The sequence below is a fragment of the Dermacentor silvarum genome, chromosome 8, assembly GCF_013339745.2.
Source record: "Dermacentor silvarum isolate Dsil-2018 chromosome 8, BIME_Dsil_1.4, whole genome shotgun sequence".
Taxonomy (NCBI): domain Eukaryota; kingdom Metazoa; phylum Arthropoda; class Arachnida; order Ixodida; family Ixodidae; genus Dermacentor; species Dermacentor silvarum.
Window position 1 is genome coordinate 17,334,410 of NC_051161.1, and position 24,084 is coordinate 17,358,493.

The following is a 24,084-nucleotide window of genomic DNA, read 5'->3' on the forward strand; positions in this document are numbered from 1 at the left end:
ATAACATGTTTTGCTCAGTTCAGTATGGCACCTTTTCCTGTCCAGGGCTCCTGTTCAGAGTCATGTGTAAGGTCCCACTCTATTAGCTTTTCTTTTTTCTCTTTTCACCAACTGCCAGCATTGTTGCCTAGGTGATATATGAGAGGCCTTTCAGCGTCATGTGATTCTCCTCCGAGCTTGTCTGTGCTCTGACTCAGTTTAGGTGCGGGAACGATTCATCCGTGGCATTTTTCTTTTGTCACTTTTTTATTTTTTTCACTTTCACGTGCGTCGAATCACGAGCTTTCCACTTCCTTTTCTCTGCCATCTGTTTGAGTTTTCTGGAATCCGTGTCATGGGGCTGCAGGCTCTATATTGGGGAGGGAGCCAAGCTAGCTGTATGAAATTCAGGGTAGTTTATAATGTTTCCAGTGGTTATAATGTGACCTATATAGGCTTCCTTTCTGGTAACCTTTATAGAGCGTTTGCTTCTTGGTTTGCTCCTAAAAAGGAAGCTTCAGCTTGGGGCCATATCCGAATTCCCTGTTCAAATGCGTCTAAAATGCAGAAATAAGTCTGAGCCAACTGCTTTACCGGATGAAAGTTGTTGCATTTTAGAGAAAGTTAAATTCTAGCAAAAATATTTTTATAGCACCTCAAATTTTTCACAGAAATTGTTGAAAATTGGTAAGGTTCAAAAAATAAAAGCACAAAGTTTACAAATCCAACTCTGCACCAAAAAGTGATATCGCAGTTATGCAAACTGCTTGTGTTAGAGCATCTCAAGTGTACAGATGTGATATATGAATTTAAAGCTCACATTAAATTATTGCAATGTTTATGGGTGGTTTTGCAAAAGTCCTACTCACAGATTAGTGGTTTATTTCAGAGTGGTGTATAATACATCAATTTTGTCCACTTTAGAAGTATTATTAGGTGCACTTTACAGAATTGTGATATCGTCTTTATTGCCAAGTTAGTTGTAAACTTGATAGTTGAGTTTCTTGAAATATTGAAACGAAACTTTTTTAGGACATTGGCAGCTGAAATAAATATTTGCTTCCTACAGTTCCTATATTTCTCACTTTATTTAAATGTAACACACATAATCAAAACTGGTGCCGTGGTTGCTGAGAAAAACGATTTCTCCGTTTCCATGTATTTAGATAGGACCTCCCGAGCCAAATGTTTCTTTTAAAATAAAGAGCAGTGTTTGTCTTGTAGAGGGCTGAGTGCTTTTCAGTGCTTGCATTGAAGCTCGTATGCGCATTTAGGATAGCACTTGTTGCAAAATGTTTATTGCAAGGGCTGACAAGGATAAGCGGGGTGAGAGAGGGAGCTATTAAGTCACTTGATGAAAACGGTCACTAATCACTAACATCCAGGAAAATGCAGAGGGTTGTGTGTGTCTGGAACATAAACTATAAACTCTGCGGGGTGAAATTTTCGGAATTTTTTTACCATTACCCTTTGAAGTCTTTTAAAAATGGAAACAAAGATGTCTTATCAGTTTCATCTTTGCTTGCTTTTTGGTTGTACAGCAAGGAAATATAGTGCTATTAATGGTAGCATAGCACGACATTAAAAAAAAAAAAAATTGAATGGAGACTAGGCTTAAACGCACAGTTGCTTTAGCTGTTGCCTTAAAATTAAAACCAATCTGCTGCTGCATTTTTATAATTTTATGTTGCTCCAGTTTGCATTCTTTTCTTGGTGCCAGACAAAATGAGGTTTCTTGAAAGATGAGCACAATAGGGTAGCTCAGGCCATGTTGTAGCATTGCTTAACTGGTTATCAGTTTAATTTACAGAGTTCTGAGTAGGGCAAGAAGTGCCCTTTAGCAGGCTTAATCATTCCCTGTTGCCTTTGATTCTTAGCTTCTGGGTTTATAATATTTTCAGGTGTTCTCAATTGTATTGCACTTTCATACCCTTCGCTGCACTGGTCTTTTTTGTTCTCATTTTTATTTTTTGTAAATTGTAGTCACTTCCATTCCTGAAGAAATTGCATTTTATTTCATGTGCAGGCCGGCAAAATTTACTCACTAAAAAAAAAAATTTAGCTCGGACATCACTCAGCCTCACTGAAATCAGACTCAACTAGGTTCTCTCTGACTCAAGCTTGCCAAAAGCAGACTCCGCCGGACTCATTTGGACTTAGACTTCCCCAGAAGTCTGACTGATCAGGTTCATTAAAATAATATCGCCAAAATGCGGCTCACAGGCACCTATGGTTCCAATGTGAGTGTCCAAACTGTCCATAATACAGAGAAAAATTGCACACAATCGCCACTAATGCCGACAAGTGCCACCATATGGTGTTTAAAACTGCGACTAGAAGCCAGCTGATGCTTACACGCTTTGTTGGTTTGTACTGTGAGGTATCTTTCCTATTGTCAACTACACAGCAGTAGAGTAAGGGTCAAGCAGCTGGTGACGATTGGCAAGTACTGCTAGACGTTGGTATTTGCTCTACACATTGGTGCTTGAGCTTACAAAAGTTTCAGTGTCTCAAAAGATTTCTCCTGCTCATCCAGGCACACATGGCAGATACACCTGCCTTCAGAACAAGGCGTGCACTCCGACTTCATGTATCTGTCTGTCTGTGAGCCACTGAGTTTTCCTGCTGGCTCTCCGGCTGCGGTGTGTAACGGCAAGTCTGCGTGTCGTGTGACTGATGGCAAGGCGGAGGTGTATGCGGACTTCAGTGGCAATGCTTCCAACGTGGTAGTCAGTGAAGGCTGGACCTTTGTGAAGGGCAACCAGTGTGCTGGAAGCTCCAACACAAACTACAAGATATCCATCAGAATCAGCTGTGCAGCCCATCTTGTAAGTTGCTCCTTGCCTTCCTTCCTTCATCATGAACATTGGAAACAGGCTGTGCAGCTATTTATGAAATAGCTGATTCTATGAAATAAAAGATTCATTCTTGTGCTGTTTAGCTGTACATCAATTTTATGTATTGTTCACGCTTGTAAGATCTATCATTTTTTTAACACAATGGAAAACTTTCTACTTGCACATTTTTTGCAGGATTGCAGGAATTAGCCAGACAGCGTATTGTGTGAACATTCTATTGGAATCATGAGAATTGATATTGATGCAGTGCTGTCAAGTGTATCACAACTGTATTATTAAGTTTGTTAGGGGAGCGGGTGTAGTACTGCATCCATTTGACAGCTGAAATTCCATTGTGCTTTGGCACCTGTGACTCTCAAAATTGCATGACGTATCATTCATGCTATTAGAACTTGTCATGAAAAATTGGCTTATAAAGCTAGATTGTGCTTCCCAAGTTACTGTAGTTTTCCCTCTTTCCCTTTTCACTCTTTCCCTACCATAGGGAAATAAGTGTTTTTTGTATGTTACGGCAGATGTTTTTTTCTGACAAAGCAAAATGAATGCACTTTTCACACATAAGTTTTATTAACGAGATGTGTGTCATAAAAATATATAAATTGTTAAAATCAAGATTGTGCAACAGGTGTTCCGCTATAAAAATTTAACTGCAAGCACTACAGTTATGCGTGCCGGGCTGCGGCCGCCGATGTTCCGGGCTGGTTTGCATAGTCGTCGCTTTCAGACTCAAAGTCCGACGAAAAGTCAGCGTCCTCTGACTCGCTGCTATTCGATGTATTGATAAGATCAGCCGCAGAGGCAGCGGAATCGCGATATCTACGATCTCCCGAAGCGCGTGCGCCGTTTCCGGAGCCGGACATTTTTGCGGTCTGCTTTGACGATCACAAAACTTCGGAGCGCGTTTAAAAATGCGAGAGCGAACTGCTTAGAAAACAAAAATAGTTTCTCCTCTTTCCCATCCGATGGCGCAGTGTAAATGTGAGTGGCGCGGTAGGTCTTGAAAGCGGCGTTTCAAACCATCAATAGCAGGCGCTATTTTTTCGTTCTCCTTTGACGATCGCGAAACTTCGGAGCGTGTTTACAAATTACCGCCTCAAGGGAAAAAAGCAAACTGCTTAAAAACTAAAATATAGCTCTCCTGATAGCGCAGTATGTCTGTGCGGAAGGTTTCGAAAGTGGCGTTTCAAACCATCGATAGAGCGCTTACGATGCCCCCAATGGGCGCGGTATGGAAATAGTTAACCCCCCCCCCCTTCCACACACACTTTCGAGGTAAAATAATTTGAAAGAAGTTTCATCAAAGATTGGATTTTGAACACATGGCATTCAATATCAGATTCTGCTGCTGCTGAAAGTTGCAAATATTTAACATGTACTGCACCCAGGACAGCGATCTTTGGGAGCATGTTGACGAGGTAGCAAAAGACGGCAATGGCATCAGCAGCGCTGAATTGTGTGTGTGTAGTGTGTAGCCAGTATTTGCCATATTCTGCATGTCATTTGCAATTCGTTTGCTGTTTTGGTCATATGACCGACTCGTGTAAGAGCCGCTCCATGCCAATGTTCTGGATAAAGGAAAAGTGCGGCTTTTACATGAGTCATTACAGTATATACACCCTATTACAAATAAGTAAAGGTCAGCCTCCCATTGCCGACAATGTCTGATTGGCCTTTAATCTTTTTTTTTTATTTCATTTTTTTATCTGATAAACTGTTAATGAAGGTGCCATTGATATTTCCAGCCAAGGGCAGACGAAACATTAATGGTTGCTGTGACTACCTGCTATCACTCTCTGCCTAGTGCCAGAAAATCTGCCTAGAAAAATTAAGAATAAGACCAACTTCCATCTCTTCATGCAGGGATCTCCAGAGTACTTCATTGACAAAAAGTGCCAGCTGTTCCTCATGTGGAGGACATCTGCAGCATGCCCTGAAAAACCTGCACGCACAGAGGTTCCCTGCACTGCTTACACTGACAGCGGCTTTCGTCACGATCTATCAGGCCTGATCAAAAGCGTAGGAGGATACATGGTGGAAACGACAGACCCAGCTGCAAGTTTGATCATCAACATTTGTTCGGACATGGAATCTGGTAAGCACTGGTAAACTTCTTAGTAGCTTAGTAACGTCAGACAGGGCTAGTTGGTTCTGAATGGTGCAAACGCATACCTGCCTACTCTCCTGAATTTTTCTTAAGCTTTACAAATTTGGGTTAGTTCTATGATTTTATATACATTCTGTCACGTTTCATGATATATATATTCTGTTTGCGAAAAAGCTTTAATGGCATTAAAGGATAGGTCGGCGCGGGATATTAAAAAAAATACCAAAAAAAATTTATGGTACCTGTGTGCCTGTCAGGGCAGCGCAAAATCGGGATCGCATCAGGATTGGGGTACCAGGAGGGAACTTACTTCGAGCAAGTTTATTCAGACAAGGTCCTGAAGCAGGTGAAGTCTGCAACAGCAGAGTCGCTGAAAAAGTCACTGTGATCTATAAACGATGTGTTGCTTTTCAGTCTCTGCTGTTTCTATTATTTGCTCCTGCTTGAGTGCTGCGCTTAAAGGTAAATCATCAAATATAAGGCGCATGTGTATCCCACGAGAGGTGTGTGCTTAGGACAAAAAAAAAAAGGCAAATCAATTAATCAATCATTCAAGTTTATTTTGCATTTGCAGTACATGGTTCATAGTGTATATACAAAAGGAGGCCCAAAAGTCGAAAAAGACAAAGCGATGTCCTTGTTTGATCTTCTTTTTTTCGTTGTCCTAAGTTGCATTGTTACATTTTCGTCTTAGAAACATTTGAAGTCAGATGTTTTGACAGAAGCCTGCCTGGTCAGGAAAATTCGTGAGAATAAGCTGTAAAGGCCACCGACCACAGAAGAAAATGAGGGATATAAGTTTCCGCCATGCCTAACCTAACCTAATGTAGCAAGGAAAGGCATTTAGGCCTTGTGCCGAAAGCTTTGGGGACAAGGCTTCCCACCAGGCGAGCCGAAACATCTTTTCATTTCCTTCTATCGTTGGCTTTCTTTATTGTTTATTTCCTTATCAACATTTATTTTCAGAAATTTATTAAGTTCCAATGGAATACTTCTAGCAAAATTTAAAGGCGAGCTTTAGGCATAGGTGCTGTGCAGTTGACATAATTTCTTCCAGGTTGCTTTATTTTTGAACATCTATATTTAGTTTTTTTCTGCCCCACTGTGATGCAAGTAGGTGGTATTTTTATATGGGCACTTTTAGCCAAACTCGTATTCTGCTCGTTAGAAACTGGTTGAGAAATGATTGCCAGCTAGTCGTACTGTCCAACCTGTGTTCTTTTGTGTCGTGTTCAGCTGATGGCATTACATACCCTCCATTGACTGGTGCCTGCATACTGGACGGCAAGGAATGCAAGTCTGTTGGTCAGCTGCAGTCTGGCCTTCAGGCCAATGGCTCTAATATCTATATAGAGTATCCTCCTAGCCCTGGGTTGACTCCAAGACCGGGCTGCACAAAGCCCCCCAGGACTGTTGTCCAGTTTCGTTGTCCACACCGTGAAAGGGTGAGTACCAGGTGTAAGAGTTGAGCATACTTTTTACTGCAGTTGTCTGTCTTTGCTAGTGCAGTGATCTCTCGAACTGGAGGTTCCAACCTTACAAGTGCTGGAGATATTGCAGATGTTACTGGGTGAATACGTTGTATATGCCCAATGCATCATAGATACCTCAGTTTTATGCCTCAGAATTCGGACTTGAAATTCTGAAGTGCAGGAAACGTAACACATAGCCTATAGTGGCATTTTTGAAATGCTGAAGAGTTTCCTGTTGTGGGTAGTTCAGAAAACCATTTGCAAATTATTTTTCTAATTAATCATTAAATAATTTTAACAAATGTAATCGTCATAAAAATAAAGGTGAACCAGCTAAAGAAATTTACGACACAAACTAGATGTAGACATCTAACATTGACAGGATGGCATCCGAACTGTCATTGTTTGTACGTCCTCATCTAGTTTGCACTATAAATTTGAATATGACCCACGAACTATAGCTCAAACCAAGATTCTGCATGAACTAGTTGTTTTAATAGTTCTCTGCGACACTGTGTTTGGGCATTACAGGGTTAAGCTCGTACTGAGTAAAAGTTGCCAACAAAAAAAAAAAAAGCTGGTTAAAAAAAAGCCACATGTTTAAAATACAATCGAAAATGCTGTACCTTGCATAGTATACATTATATTTGTAACACCAAAAAGAATAAAATATGGTTCGTTTTCATAACTAGCCGAAAGGTCGGCATGAGATGCGATTGCATTTTTTAGACTACTGTAATTTTCAAACTGTCGGTACTTTTCAGAGTCATGCCCCACGGCTAATTTCGGATGTAAACTGCCACTACTATGTTGAATGGGAGACGCAGCATGCATGCTCGTTGGATCTTCTTCGAGCTGATCCAGCTGACTGCAAGTTTACAAGTGACGTTCATGGCATTGACATTGATCTCAGCCCACTTCAGAAACAAGATGGTCAGTTTCCATTCCCAATTGCCACATCTTCGGTTTCAAGAAGGCTTGAGACTCCTCTTCGTGCACTTTCTTGTGTCTCGCTGCGTTTAAATCTTTTGTCGATCGTAAGAATTTGCTATTCTTAACGCCTTTAAATACTCCTTCCCCCAAGTCATTCACTAAAGGCAAGGTGTTTCAACTCATTGCTCTTGTTGAATGTAACCACACCTGCAATTGGGGAGGGGGGAAATGATGCATGGGATGTGTAGGGATGCATAATGATGTTACTCGGCATGAAAGCCACTGTTGGCAGGAATTGAATGGCACACTAGGGCAGATGACCAATAATGTCTTCAAAAAGAGACAGAAAAAAAAAAAACGCCCAACACAGCATGTTTGATTGACATGAGTATTTCAGGAATTGAATGCGATGATCTGAGCCTGCTCTTGTACACTCCAGCGAATGTTCACTTGCGTGATGGCTGGGCATACACCGGGTAATTAAAAACGGGTGCCTTAAAAAAAGGTGTTGCAGAACCCCTTCAGTTCTTGGACGTAACTGGCTGCAATGTCTTGCAGCTCGCAGTATGTTCATGTTGAAGTTGAACCATATTGTATAGAACATGGTTATTACAGTCGAATCTCAATAATTCGAACTCGAAGGGGCCCGAAAATTTGTTCGAATTAAAAGAAGTTCGAATTAAAAGGATTTATTTTTGAAGTATTCATGCACCATAGCACGGCGTACGAAAGGTGCGAGTCGTGAAATATCGCGGCTTGCAAGCACATAGCAAGCGAGGGCCATGAAACTGCCCACGCCGGCCAACGCTCGCATCCCGATAGCGGCAGAAATGAAACTTCAGGGAGCGGGTGGCGCCGGCACGGCAACGGGCCCACGCTGGGACCGTCGAAGGTGAGGGAGGAGGGCGGCAGCGAAGCGGATTTGGACTCTGGCAACCCCGTCGCTTCGGTGGCTCCCCTCGTGCTCCCTCACCTTCAACTGTCTCCGTGTGCGCCCGCCGCCGTGCTGGCGCCGCCACTCCCGCTGGCCCGGCGCCAGCTTATAGCCCGCTTCCTGAAGTTTCGTTTTCTGCCGTTGAAGCGAGTGTTGGCCGGACTGGGCCTCCGTCGTTGCTTCCCTCTGCGCCGCAGCTGCAGTGTTGGCTGAGACGGCACATACACGCGTGTTCCGGCGTAACGCAGAAACGGCGACCTTGCCATTTGAGAGTGAAATTTCCGCCGCATTTTTTTTTTCTCCGCGCGGCGTTGAGGGGTCTCACCTAAGCTTTTGCTCTACGGCAGTGTCGGAGAAATGCCGGTCTGAGGTGCCGCCACGTGATTTGGCACGCTGCTGAGAGCATTGTTGGTGCGCGGTATGTTTGAATTAATCGTCGCAAATGCTTTCGTGTGTGAATTACCGGGCGTTTTCGCCCATTGGAATACATATAACTTTGACGGGACCACAGCATCAGTTCGAATAAACCGAAAGTTCTAATTAAGCGTGTTCGAATTAACGAGATTTGACTGTAGTAAATTGCCCCAATATTATTGGTGACAGTCTGTTTCTTATTGAAGGGGCCTTGAACCACTTTTTATCGAAGTCAAGAAATGCATTTGAACTTAAAATAGACTATTTCAGAAATACTTTTCCATAAAAAGTACTTCAATGCGTTTAGCAGAAGTGTAGTTATTGGTAATCAAACACCCCTTCACAGTGCTTTCGCTCCTCCTCCAACCTTCAATGGCTTGCACTGCGAAGGTTGCAGCGGGGCGGGCCCACAAGGCTCTGCCTACTGTATGTCACCGTGGTGTGCAGTTCAAATTTGATTTTGGATGTTCACATAGATGCCACTACTGCCAATTTTGGCACCCATGACGCATCAAACGAGGTTGTCCTCAGCAAGCTGCAGTGCGCTCAGGGCAGCGGACTCATCGCGGCAGCCGCACTACCTACGCAACGTAGCAGACTACAGCTACATGCAAATGTAGTGCGTATGTGCAGAATATGCTTTGTGCATTACAGGGCTTGAGTGCACGCTCGCTCTCATATACTCGAGTTTGGCCGTGCTAAGTGGTGCGGATTGGCTTTCTCTTGTACCAGCTTGACTGATGGATAGTAGCCACATCCAACTTGTGCATTTTGAAGCGCTATCAATAGCTCATTACAAAGAGAAGTCTGCCAAGGCGTCTTAACCAGGAGCACCCACGAGTGAGCACGCGCTGTCAAGCTTGTGTGTAGTGTGACCTTGTTTTACGTGGTTTGGAGGCTAGTTGAGTGTTCAAAATTAGTCGAAATTAGCCAGACCTGTTGGCTTCGACACCAATAAGCAGGGCGGCCAAAGTACGTAATTATTATAGAAATTCGAAAGGCAGATTTTCGCGTGGTTCAACCTGTTTATTAAACTGCGTCAATAAATGTACACAGTGTACTGAAGAAGAACGCCTGGACTTACGCATTTGCCAGCAGCATCTCGTGACGCGGAAGCTCGAGCTTGGAGATTGTGCTCGGTGAAACGCTCGAACCGTCATCGGCCTTCCGTCAAATAAACCTCCTTTATAATTGGTGGACGTGCTGGTTACCCGGAACGATACACTACGCGTATGTCATACTTCTGGATTCGCAGAGCCCAGCGAGCGAGGCGACCAGATGGGTCTTTTAAATTCGAAAGCCAACACAGCGCATGGTGGTCGGTCACTACGTCAAAAGAGCGGCCATATAAATAAGAGCGAAACTTGCAAGGTGCCCAGACGATGGCCAAGCACTCCTTTTCCGTGACACTGTAATTGCCCTCCGCCTTGGTGAGCGTGCGGCTCGCATAAGCCACAATGTATTCTGGGTCGCCAGGATGACGCTGTGCAAGCACAGCACCAAGGCCTACACCACTTGCGTCGGTATGAACTTCAGTAGGGGCTTGAGGGTCAAAATGGCGAAGAATAGGTGGCGTCGTGAGAAGACGGCGCAAGTGTGTTGCGAAATCAGGGGCGAACACTACGATGTCGTCAAGGTAACATAGGCAGATCTTCCATTTAAGGCTGCGGAAAACATTATCCATCATCCTTTCGAATGTAGCAACATTAACAGTAGGAAGAAACACACTGATCCAAACGCCCTTCTCGATTGATGTCGGCTATTGGCCAATAGCAGCAGCATATGGGAATCTGCTATATTACGAAATAGAGCATATAAATAGAAAGTATGCTTCTGTTAAAAAGAGAGCATTTAAGAAAAAGGTGACTTTGCGCTCCGCTTGGAAAATTTGGCAAGCGGCTGCAAGATTTGGCTGAAGTGTTCACAGCAGCATATGCTATCTGCGGACTGTGTTTTTCTGCCAAGCCCGAGGGGTGGTTCAGAACTCGTTTAAGCTAAACCTGTGTCATTTCTTTTCAGGTTACCGCACTACCGAAACATTGATCAATGGCACAAAGGCAGTCATCAAGTACAATATTTGTGGTAAAAGCTTGGGCACAAGTCCAGTCCAGTGTGGAAAAAAGCGGGGCTTCAGGTCGGCCATCTGTGCTGAGATCAATGAGCAGTCACTGTCACTGGGACAGGACCAAGACCAGATACTTCAGTGAGTTTATTGGCTGTGCATTGCAGGGACTGGTGTCGCTTAACACAGCCCTGAGCTTGTGTTTCCTGCTGATCATTGTCAACACTTTCCTGTTGAGGTATCTGGTGTAATGCCTGAATGCCTAAAGCAGCTGGTGCTTGCTGGTGCCCTCATTGTGAAGTAGAATGGTGGTGCAGGTCACGATATAATGGAAGCATTAACCTTGGTACCTACCCTACTGGTGCTGTGGCTATGGTGTTTTGCAGCTGAGCGCAAAGTTTTTAAATAAAAATGTGGACAATCAAACCTTGATTTAAAGAAACCCAATTTAGACATTTCTGGTTTAATTAAGTGCCTTAATTCCCCAAATCATATTTATAGAATTGAATGCATTGCAAATATTCAACCAACGAATTGAACTCAATGTCTCGCCTAATTTAAAGAGGATTTTTAGGGAAATATACATGCGCAGAGTTTCACTTGAAGTGACAGATGTCATTGACCTCTTCATCACACCCATGAAAAACTCTAGATGTACTCAATGTGCTTTGTCTACGATAAGTGTGTGTGCAGGCATAAATGACATTGTTTTTGGTCTTGAATAAGTACGTTATTCACATAGGAGTTTTATGCCTTTTTGATTAACTAAATAATTCATGGGTCCTATCGACTGTCCTAAATCAAGGTTTAACTGTATATAAATTTTGCTGCACATTAATTGTTAAAATAATCCGAAGCCCTTCCACAACTGTGTTTTTTATATTTCAAATAGTAATGTTGGGATGGTAAACACCAAGAATTGCTATCGTTCGTTATGATAGCAATTACGATCATGGCAGCGTGGGCATATAACACCGAAGTTCAGCCTTGTGGCTATTTGTTTTTGATGATTGAAGCTGATGTGAGAGTGCTCTGTCTCAATTAATTCTACAGCTGCTTTCTTGGACTAATGTAAACTAGGAGCATATGATCAGGAAAATGTTTCCACTTTGGTGCTGACACATCATTTCCATGGAAGTCTCAAGCTTGGTGGCTTTTATGGCTCTTGCATAGAGTGTTAGCGCAGAATAGATGTTAACCTGAGGTACAGTTTGATCCAGCAAGACTGCACCTGACCAGTGTTTACCTCATTCCAGGCTTGTGGATGACGTAGTCACAATGAAGTTCAAAGACGGCAGCGATTGTGGTTCAGGAGGGTCGATGTGGTCGAGTGAAATTCATTTTGTCTGCAATAAAGAAGGTATGTTGGTGTAACCACTTTTTGCATGCTGTGTTTATGTCAGGCACTTCGGTGCTCAGTGATATTGAAGACCATGTCTGTGTGCTTCATTCTACCTGTATAATCTCTTGCATTAATCATCACTAAATCTTGGAAGAAGCTTTATATATCTCTGAAGGCTTGTGCTTCTATGTTAATTGCATTTGTGTGGGATTGTTTCAGGTGATGATGAGATGCAGTATGGCTGGGTGGACAGTGGTGCCTGCACCTACCACTTTATCTGGGAAACACCTCATGCATGTCCGAAGACTCGAGGAGCTGATTGCATTGTTGAGCACGAAGACGTCCGGATTGATCTCGGGCCTCTCTCACGATCTGGAGGTGAATTTCATTCCTTAGCCATGTGTTTTTGCCTTGTGCATTTGGCGTGTTACACTCAAGAGTTTTGAAGTGGCCACTTGCATGTTATGAGAATCCACAACCCTCAAACCATGTTGGAGCACAGCAGATGGCATCTAGATGCCAAGAACTCATGGGTTGGCTGTTTGCTTGTAGCTAACATGTTGGAACCTTTAATACTTCATTGCATTTAGTGAAAGTTGACTATGGTATGGACTTATAATTTCGCTGAAGTTTAACATAGATTCACCCTTGGTAGGCCAAAGGTATCCTAAAGAACTAAATTGAATTAGTGCTTTATAATGTCCAAAACGTTACTGTACTGAGAACTGTACAGTGCTCACGAATTGAAATGAGACACTGCAAGCGCATGGCCGCTGGTGCATGCAGTGCTGCCCCTGGCTGCCCGTGGGAGCAAGATGTTGCATTGTTGCATTGTCGGCACGAAAGCATGCTCCAGCGCGCCAGGCTTACAGTGCCCTGCTGGCGCTGTGGTGAGCTACAGTCCCGCTCATTGGCAACTGGGAGCAGTGAAACCTTCACTCAAAACACTCTCACCCTCGCGGTATACCACAATGCAACACCTTGCTTCCACGGACGGCGCTGCATGTACCGGCAGCCACACGCTCACAGTGTTGCGTTTAAATCCGTGAGCACTTACATTTGTAAAATCTGGGATAGGATTGGTGCCATGAGTGTGGAAATATGGTACCCGCTTCTGATAACCTACAATGTCCTATTTATATTTGCTTATCAGTAGCCAAGCCCTTATAAGATAATTGTTGCATTTCAAAATGGGGGAAAAAAAAAGGAAAGTGAAGTTACGTGAACTTATTGAACTTTTCTCATTGATGCTTCTTACAGCACTGCTCCCTCAGTACTATTTGTGGGAGTGCAGTGTGCTTTCCATACGGTCATACGTGGTTTCAGGTACAGCACAGAATTAAACAGTGTGTTTTGGGGCAAGAAAATAGCTGTACTATCGCACTCAGTATGAGCTACACCGTGGGAGCACGTGGCCAAGCGCACGTGCAAGGTTGTACAGTGGCGCCGATCGGAACGTGTTTTCGAGTTATCAGGGGAGGGTTTGGCTGTTCCTGCAAGTGCGCATCGCCTCCACTTGCTTGCTTTCACCCTCGCCTTCCTTTATTTGGAGAGCCAGGCTAGATATCGCCTGTCTTGTGAAGCTCGACTTGTCGAGCACGAAGTTTGGGCGTCAAGCCTTGGCGGCAGTTATCATTTTCGAAGCTGGTATCACCACAGGGCGAAGCGAAGCAAGGTGAAAGCAAACAAGTGGAGGCGATGTGCACTTGCAGGAACAGCCAAAACTTCCCCTGATAGCTCGGAAACATGTCCTGATCGGCGCCACTGTACAACCTTACAGTGCGCTTGGCCACGTGCTCCCGTGGTGTAGCTACTGAGCGCGATAGTACAAATCGTAATGGCAGCACTAGCCTTTCAAAAAGATAGAATGGGCCGTAGGCCATAGTGGTCGTTGCATTAACATTTTTGCAGAAGCATCAGCATTCCCTCAAATCCTCAGTTCTTAAGTGTCATCTGGCCATGCATTGTCACATATGCAAGTGCACCCTTGCTTAATTTTGTAAATGATGCAGCATTGTGTACTTGTGCAGGCTCTGCCTTGTGACATGCTTTATACTGAAATTCTCGAGACTGAGTTCAAGCTCCTCCATTATGTTGCAGGGGTTGCTCCTTGGACTGCACTGGGCAGCTTGAAGAATGACAATGAGAGTGTCATATTGATAAACATTTGTGAAGGCCTTGGCAAGACTGACTTTGCAAAGGAGTGTGGAGCCACGAGCACAGTCTGTGTGAAGAGTAAGTAGGCAAAATGTGTGAAGTGCAGTTGCTAACGTGTTTACTCATCTTAGTCGCATGTTGAGGCATTCTACTCGCTGGTAAATTTCAGATTAAATTTCAGAGTTCATAATGGTCCTTGAAACACTTGAAGATACTTGAATGTTAGTCTTCCACTTCTGAAGGCCTCGACGGCCATGAAGTTCTGCGGAATGCTTAGAGATACTTGAGTTTTGCTTTTTGACCAAGCTTTCTGAATTTTGTGTATCTGGCCACGTCTGTACAAGTCATTAGCCAAGCCAATCCAAACACCTTAGCATCTTTGGGGTAGGGAGCCATCGTGCTTTTGGTGGCTGGTGATAGTCATAAGAAAAAGGCTGGATGAGAACTTTGTGGAGTATCATACTTGCTCTTGGGGCAAAGAACGACAGCACAGTAGTGCAAGCAATCGCAAGGGCACTTATTGCACCTTTCTTACAGCAATGCCAGCTAGCCGAATTGTAACCGAGCGCTGATCGATCGAGGAAATTCAACTCACTACGACAGGATAGCGAGCATGTTTGCCTCCATGCTGGACACCAACGCCTAATCAGTTTGTGTGTCCAGTCACGTGAACGACTTTTAGTCCATCCTGGTGCCCTGCTTTGAAGCCTTTCTTGGGATGTTCCCGCAAAGCATGTCGGTGCACTCGTGAAACATCCATGCAGCTTGCTGACCGAAGCGAAAGAGGAACAGGCTGCTCCCTTTTGCGTCCAAGTAACCCTGCTGCGAGGTGGCGGGGTTCGCTGCTAGGTAGGGGGGTTGTGCCATCTCTTGTAAAGCCCCTCAATGTAAAAGTAGCGACACGCTTTGAATAATGCCACCTCCTCCTCGCAAGCCCTGTCCGAGGCCGATGCCGCGTCGGTATTGGCCTAATGGCATCGCGTGGGCCGTTGCGCTGCCGGGTGCTGGCTGCGTTTGTTTACGATCGCGCTCCATCTCGATTTTCGCCTGATAAGCGTCTACCGACTGGTGAGGAGCACATGTTGGTGCCGTTACTCTTCCGTGTTGCTTTGGTTTGCGAACACCTGGAACTATGTTTTGCGGCAAGTACGACGTCGCTTGTGGGGATGCGCGACTCTCGCGTGGCTAAGCGCCGGCCGCGGTCGTGGTGGTTGCGGCGCATTGCGAGAGATGGCGCGAGTGTCGCGATGCTAACGCCACCGAACGGCGGGGTGACTTGGGAGAAAAAGGTCGAAGGCGCTTCCTCTTTGGCTTGGGATTGGCGACCAACACGCACGAATGCTTCGCCTGCGCTGGCCCGCTTCGCGGGACCGTCTCGCGAGGCTAAGACCAGGACACCGGTATGGATGAACACGGTTCGTTCGAACGCGCCACCGTTCGCGTGACCGTACACGTGAACAATTAAGCAATGGTGTCGCAGCATGGGGCGAACATATTCGCTCGCTATCGGGTCGCGGTGAGTCGGACTTCCTTGATTTCTGGCGCGCCCATGTGAATGTTCTATTGGTAGTAATTCGTCTAGTGTGTATTAGTGTATGAAAGGTGCAATAAATGCCCTTTTGATTGTTTGCACTACTGTGTTGTCGTTCCTTTGTTCCAAGAGCATGTGTGAGACCCCACACGCTTTACGGCAATTTCCATCACCAGGACCTGCTGTGCCTTCGGATGCTAAATTAGTTTCAGCAAAGGCAAGAAGCTTAATTGTTCCGTATGCCAACAGGCTTGAATTTGCGGGCACGCGAAACTGCGTGTGAAAACGTGATTATGAAACTTTTACGATTCAGCTCAATCCTTTTGACGTTTGAGGCTCGAGCATGAAAACTCATCTTAGGAAAGCAACTCTGCCGTTTGTGGTTACTTACTAGCTATTCTTTAGAGCGAATAGCTTTGTTTGCCTCTTTTGTTCTTGTTCGTCGTTGGCGGCCGCCCGGTGGATTTGCGATACAAAGGCACTGATGAAAACCGTGCGTCCTCTCCCAAAACTGAGTTACGGGATGCGTTCGGCGACAGCATCATAGGTCTTTGAGACGTACGTGCTAATTCGTGTAAGCTTTAAAGTGTGTGAAGGCTGGGATGTGGGGGTGGAGCACTCGCAAAGGAAACATGCGGTCGCCCGCTCATTCACTGGCTGGTTTAGTTGTTTGCTCGTTCGTTTAGTTGTTCGCTTGCTTGTTCGTTCAACTATTAGTTCGTACGGCCACTATTTCTCTGAGACGCACTTGCTGTAGGACACTAAGGCTGGTGCGTCCGTGCCCTCCGCCAGCCTTTGAGCGTCATAGTTTATATGCGCCGCGAATTCAAGTGGCAAGGATGGAGCGGAATATTTAGCTTACTGAGGGTTTGCTGGAGGCCAGGATGTTGGAATTCGATTGTAAACGTGTTATTTACAACCATTCACAACCAGATCTTGCGACACGCCCTTGACAAATGCAGTGCATGCGATGCATTCAGAATCGTCATGGTACGGCATTAGCGCTCGTTTAGATATTTATAAAAATAGTTATCAAAACAGGAAAAAGAATCTGCCATCACTGAATTTGTATATATTGTCACGTAGTAGTTGCAGTGAAGAAAACAGTCGCAAAACTGTGAATGATGAAACGGTTTTTTTATTCGGGCGAACCTGTGCCCACAAAAGCAAGTTGCACAACGATAGCGGGGAATACAGTCGGCGATCGTCGAAATCTGATCAGCAGTGAAACGCGTCTGCTTTTCTACATGAGTCATCGAAGTTTCCAGAGTAATAATCCCTGGTGCCCTCGTGTCTTCCAGGAAGTACTAGACAGTTAGTGTCGCTCATACAATCAGATTACATAAGCGTCGGTGACAACAGACAACGGATAGAAGCATCGACAACGTTCGGGAGACTTGCGATACATGCAGGCGTGTCCTGCGCTGAGCGATAATGTTAAACATTTGTTAGTCAGTGAAAAGCGGTGACCGGTGAAAGATAAAAAAAAGTGCACATGTCAATATATATATACATATATTACCCTCAGCATAGAAATCCTATGCTAGACACGAAGTTACTCGGAGCTAGAACGCGAACGCTTAAAGCACACGGAATTGCTATGCGTACATTCACTGTGCAAAAGGTCGTCCGTTACGCTCAAGCGGTGTAGGCGGCGCCACAGTCGAGGAAGGAGCTCGAAAGAAAGGAGAAACGAGTAGGGAAGGCGGAGGAGGAGAGTGTCGGTACTTTACAAAGTTTAAGGGGCTTTAATCTCTTGTACTAATCTGCAACTACACCGGCCAGCGGTGGCACCCAGCTACGCAGGCAAGCCCGATTACGAGAGATGCGAGAGCTATGCGGGGAAAACATCAAGGGACGCGTGGGAGTCAAGCATCCCCACAAGTTTTTGTGCAGTCTGCAATAAAAATGTTTGCTCATTGCTTAAGACAGTGTTTTGTATTCAAACTGTTATGCATCATAGTGGTTTAATTCTTGAAAAAACTTGGCGAGGGCCTTGCAATGTCTTTGGAAAGCCTTTAATTTCTTCTGCAAAAGCTGCTGTGAACCCTGTGCACTGCTCGCCCTAAGTTTTTTTTTTTTTTTTTTGCTTTGCAGAAAGCAATGGGAAGAGCGCTGCCTATGGCACGCAGCCATCTAAGCTTGCATATGACAAGGGCAGCAAAACTGCCTCAATGTCCTCGGAAGGTGGCCTTTGTTGGAATGGCAAAAAGCTCCGTTCTGTGATTCATTTCATCTGCAAACCAGGTAACAGTTCTTTGATCACTTACGATTAGCTTTGCTTTCCCTATTTGATGCTTGAATTTGCACTTGACCTGACACTAGAGATGTAGTTTTGAATAAATAGATAAAATGGCCTATTATATGTGTTAAAGAGCTTGAGCAGCATAGAATACTATGTGGGACGTGATCTTTTCACTGAGATTTAGTGGCAAATCCCTTTCAAGCAAATAATAATAAATATACATACCTGTCAACTCTCCCGGTTTGTCCAGGAGACTCCCAATTCCAGCCAATCCTTCGAATTGTACGGACGTTGCTATAAATTTCCCGAAAAATTGCCCAAACCCCATTAAGAAGCACCACATCATAAAGCACAGCCGCACCATAATTGCCATTATGTGCTAGGTAGCTAGCCGAAGTTTCATTGAAACAGCTGTGTCAATTTACGACGTGTACACTCGATGACGTGCTGCATCTGAGGTCATGCTCAGTGCCTTGACTCAAGGCACTGAGCATGATCTCAGAATTCAGAATGGACTTATTGAGAAAAATTAATACAATGTTTTTATCGTTAAATTGCTTTGAAAATTTTTGTATGTGAACCAAAACAGTTGCAAACCGTTACAGGTAATTTCTTTTTCGTTCAGGAGCAGAACTGGAACGGAACTTTTTTCAGTGGAACAAAACAAAAACTAGAACAATAAACATTCAAATAATGACAACACAACAGACGTTCGAGAGCAATCGCACAACACAACCATGCAAGAGACTTATTTCTGCAAATGCAGCTTACGGGTGCTATTCTGGATACTTGTTAAAAGCTCAAGATTTCCTTATCTGATTGGTTGAGAGTGCCGAAGGAGGAAAAAAAAAAAAAAAAAGACCGGGAGGGGACTTTCTTTCGTTTTCATTATTGTGATCGCAATTGCATGGACACTCCAGGAGCATTTCTACAGCCGTCGTCACCGAGTGTAAAGTACACGGCCAATAAAATCATCGCCGTGCGCCGTATGCTCTATGTGCGAATGAAAACATGCGAGGGTGAACCGGCGATCGTGGCTCAATCGTGCACATCCAAGGGCGGGAAGCGGAAAAGGAAGTGTGCCGTCCTGTCTGTTCTCCGCGCCGCCCGAGCAACTGCGCTCCGAAGGCTCCGGGGGGAGGGTAGTGTGGGGGGAGCCCGGGTACTGCACCGCGTGCTCCTGCCCGGGAGGCTGTATCTTGAAAGCCATCTGCGGCGGGGGCAGTGTCCTTCCCGTCTGTGCTGTGTTTTCGCGGCTTAATTCGAGTTGATGCGAGCGGTGGGACGTACCGTATTTACTCGAATTTTGGCAGACTCCGATTCGACCCCAAAGTCCGAAGCCAGAAAAAAAAAATAAAAACAACTTACCTCGAATGTAGGCAGAACAAAAAAGCGAGGACGGGTTTCACAAAATGAAAACAGCATTTATTGAATATGAACATGCCGAGCTCATTCTACATCATTATCGCTGCTAGTCTTGTCGCTATCTGCGTTATCGCTGCCATTTTCAAACATTGCACTATATTCAGTACCATCAAGCAGCATTAGAGATGCTGCACTTTTTGAAGGAGCGCACAATCAAAGTTCCTGGGTAAATGTCATCCTCCTTGCGGCGCACGCAAAAAGCATCTCCCGTTGCCCCCTCCAACGACAGACGTTTTTCTCATCGATGCTGAAGTCCCGGCTAGCACAACTGTTCGTTAGAAAGCAGTACTATAGTGGCATCGCTTGTTTGGTGCCATTACGATAATGCCACACTGCGCGTCTGTGCTACACCATACCGATACTACCAATACGACACAGGTCAAAATGGCGACGTCGCTCGTGTACTTCTGTTGGCTGCTGGCGCGGCTAGTAGCGGCTGCGATATTGACTTTTCTAGATGGCGCTAACTATGCATCATATTTATTAGTTTCAGTTAAAAAGTGGTGCGTTTTTCAAAATCCTCGAATCTAAGCAGACCCTAGAGTTTCATATATGATTATTTGAAAAAAAACTATCGGCCTAGATTCGAATAAATACGGTAGGTTAATTCGCTCGCTGCTGCTGCCACGCTTACTCACTACAATGCTTTAACAGCGACTTTCCTGCGGTCATCGAGTGAGATGCGTTCATGTTTGCTTGTGCGCGTGTAACACCATGCTTGTTAGTTTAGTTTGTATGCCTATGTTTACAAGTTCATATGGCCGATAAACCTACTATCCTTACTTATAGCTGTCCACTAGTTTGCTCTCACAATCGATTCTAGTTGCGGAGGCAACGACGCATCGGGTTTTGCCCTTCTTTCTGCACACACCTCTTCTTTCTTTCGCACTTCTTTCCACGGCCGTACCAGCTGCGCGCGTGGAGAAATGCGACTTCCGTGCTCTCGGGGATGCCACATGGTCGCACTTTCTGAGGTCTAGTACCGCGATCGTTCGCGTCTACCGCCAGCTTCCCGGCCCTTGTTTCTCACTCATGGCTACATCCCGCCAGCGGCCATTCTTGCCCGTAATGGCACGCTTGTGGAAGGCGGCCCCTCGCGCTTGTAGCTTCCACTACATAGGCACAGAAAGTTGTCCTCGAGTACAGCAAACTTTAAGCCCGACAGGTGGGCGGTGGTGGGCGGGTGGTCATAGAGGTGGACGGTCAGCGGGAGTGGCGGGTGGCACAACCACCACTGCCCACCATGGGGAGAACTCTGAGTGTAGTCAAACCTCGTTAGTAAGTAGTCGGCTGCGAACATAGTTTAGGTACGCACTAAACGATGTATGAATTAACAACCAATGCCAGTTTAGCTGCTACTTACTGGCTGGACAAGAACTGTCACGATGCTCTCAAACACACTCGGACAGGCTTTATTTGCTGGTAGGCAGCAAAAAATTGGTATCTTCACTTGCCGCCATGGTGGCCTTGTCGCAATGACAGCATCTTCGAACAGAACACTACGACGACACCACGTCCGCAAGCACACTGGCGGAATAAAGAAAAAAGACACTCGCAGTTTCACCCGATAGACGTAGCATCGATTGCGATAGCAAATTTGTAGGCAACTATACGAACTAAGGTTAGTAGTTTTATCGGTCGTATAAACTCGTAAACATTTGCTTACTCACTAAATTAAAAGGCACAGTGTAAAGCATGCACAGGTAAACGGGAACTCATCTCGCTTGATGACCACGGAAACTTGATGTCAAAACGCTAGAGTGAGGAGGCGTGGCAAGAACAGCGAGCGAATTGACCTTCGCACCATCTCTCGCTCCAACGCGATCTAACTGTCGAAAGCACAGCGCACACGATGCTACCGGCATTAGTTGCACTTTGTTCACATCGCAGATCGCTTTGAAGGCAACGCCTGTGCAGACAAGCACTTTTTGGATGGATGGAAACAACTTTATTAAAAATCCGGTGAAGTTTTAACGGCCCAGGCTCAGGTCTCCCATGAGGGGACTTTGAGGCCTTGCCTCATCGCTGCCTCCCGGGCCCACTGGACTGCCCACTCTTGTCTTGAGGTTGGAGCTGCGCAGAGCGGCGACCCACTTTAACGCAAGAGCCTCCAGAGCTACTGCCATCTTCGCTGCTATAACAGGACACTTCCACAACATGTGCGAGAGTGTCGCTCTAGTTGCCTGACACAACTTGCAAAGTGCACACGACTATTGTGTGAGGAAAATGTGCCGCAATCGCACTGTACTGGGGAAGGTGTGTGTCTGCAGTTGTCGCCAGACTGTGGCGACGTTTCAGTTAGGGGCGAGGTGGGGGCAATATCCTCCTGCCTAACTCGTAGTGCTTGGTAATGTTGTTATATCTGACTAAGCGTTCTCCGTTCTAGTTGCTCTTTCCACGTCGCAGATCGCAGTCAAGATAAGGCGCCTGCGCAGCCCCCGCCGAAGTAAAACTCCTCCCCCGCCGTACCTCGCGGCCTCGCGCGTGGGAGATTGAGCTGGCTCTCGCAAGCTTTCGCTCGCACATACAGTGTACGGCCCTGGGCGACAATGTCACAGTGTTTGGACTTTATACGGAACCTCAAAGCAATGACCACGACCACGGCGACTGCAGAAATGCGTTTAGAGTGTCCATAAGATTGCTATCGTAATAAAATGTGCTTCTGCGCGGTTACTACTTGATTTGGATTTGCGAATTCGCACCCCCTACCGGCATCTTCTTCGCGTTACTGGAAGCCAATCTCGAAGGCCATGCTCATGTGCGCTGCATTCGGCAACAGCTGTATGAGCAGGAAATACGTCATGATAGCCATGTTTTAAGGTCACTATCGCTGGCGACTGTCGCCCGGGCGTCGCAGCTCGAGAATTGAACGTCTGCGCACATGAGATTTTGCCTATTTTGTGCATGTGCGTGTAGAATTAGAAAATAGCATGCACTAACTATTTGGTGGCAAATGAGCGACTACGGCTTAAGCGGGAAGGCAATACATGGGGTTCAATGGGGGCTGGGTGGGGGAATCTGGGCGACTACATTTAAACCGCAGTTGCACATTAAGCGGGTACGTATTAACGAGGTTTGACTGTATCTGGCTTGTTTTTCCAGGTGCTGTTTCAACAAGTCCTCAACTGGTTCGGGAAGTGGAGTCTGAATGTCTGCTGGAATTTGAATGGCACACTGCCCTTGCCTGCCCTCGGGTGTCGCACGTTGGCCAGGACTGTAAAGTCTACAATGATGCTCTGGGTAAAACCTATTAAGCCTCATTTTTGCGGATTTAGGGTGACACCCAAATGATTGCACATCTAGCAACGATTCAGAGATTGAAGAAAGAATTATCGTCCTAGCTTTTAACCCTTTGTGGTCATAAGCCTTTACCAAATTTGCGGTAGTTCCAGTGAGAAGCCATTCCGCACATTTCGGGCGCCACGCAGAAAAAAATGCTCAGGAACACTAACACATGTTAGGGGATTTACTTGAGAAATATTTATCGATACCCTTGGCTGTTAGCGGTACTTGAGCACAATGTGGTAAAGCGACGGTTGTTGCAACGGGACTCATACTTGCGATTTTCTCGATTGCATACCAATTCACTTCTTGTACAATTTCTTCTACTGAGCTCATCGGTAAAAAACGGCTGCAAATAATCAAGCTCATTTTGCGGATTGGAGAACGCAACCTTTCAGCCGGGATTTGTCTCTGTGAAGAGAATATTCTTGAAGTCTTGATAAGATGTAGCGTACAGTCTCCAGCCGCCTGCACCACATTGTAGGCGATCACCACATGAACCATTGCCTCCCGGGTCGTCACAGTGTCTTCTGACATGCTTTCATCCAAGGATGTTTGATGACCATCTGAAAACGGCACATAGTCCTCCTCGGCAATAAAATCATCGCACTCCCTTAGCTCATGCTAGTTCCGTCCGTAAAATGCCTGGGCAGAAAACGTCGCCATCCGGTTAGCAGTACGTGCCACAAATTGCGCGCTAAAATTCCTTCAAGTGCATTTGAAAAAGTGCTGCCCTCATTTGGAGACAATAGCTGCAATTCGTTGTTGAAATATGCTGTCAATAGATGGCACAACCAACTTAAATAACCAGAGAATGCGAGAAAGCGTGCGTGTTGGGTGCTTCCCGACATGTGACCGGAGCCGAGATTGTCGCATGGCGGCGTGGGCCCGACACATGTCTGTAAAGAGTTAAAGACTGTACAAGAGAGACCTTCTTTTACTTGATACAGCAACTGTGGGGTTTTGTTCTTGTTTGATAGAGATTTTAGAGCTGTTTCCGTCATGTGGCGAGACAACTCGCTTCAGTAGGTCGCCATTACACTGGCTCAGCCAATGGATGTGCTTTGAAAGTGATAGCCCTGAAAGTGAAGTCTCCGATTGAGAAAACAGCCAACAGAATTGGTCTTTCTAGGTAATCTTTAACTTCTTGGTAATTTGTCTCTGGGACCACATTTTGATGTGGCCACTTCTGTGCCTTCTGCGCTTCCATTGAGTCCTTTTCTATTTCTGCTCGTCTGCCAGCACATTTCCTAATGCATGATCTTTTTTGTGAGAAAAAAAAATCTTGCATATACTGTCAGGGATGAGTGTCTTTTTTTTGAAAGGAGCCTTGCAATGACTAATGC

General features: G+C 45.4%; 1 protein-coding gene across 1 annotated transcript in view; it reads left to right on the plus strand.

Annotated features, from left to right (window-relative positions):
- The window catches only part of LOC119461963 (cation-independent mannose-6-phosphate receptor-like), an 84,226-nt gene that overhangs the window by 2,515 nt on the left and 57,627 nt on the right, over positions 1 to 24,084 (plus strand). The window contains 10 exon segments of the mRNA XM_049672416.1: positions 2,516 to 2,807; positions 4,698 to 4,929; positions 6,178 to 6,386; positions 7,178 to 7,346; positions 10,714 to 10,897; positions 12,013 to 12,116; positions 12,318 to 12,476; positions 14,199 to 14,333; positions 17,884 to 18,033; positions 22,559 to 22,696. Of these exon segments, the coding sequence (XP_049528373.1) occupies positions 2,516 to 2,807; positions 4,698 to 4,929; positions 6,178 to 6,386; positions 7,178 to 7,346; positions 10,714 to 10,897; positions 12,013 to 12,116; positions 12,318 to 12,476; positions 14,199 to 14,333; positions 17,884 to 18,033; positions 22,559 to 22,696 (1,772 nt within the window).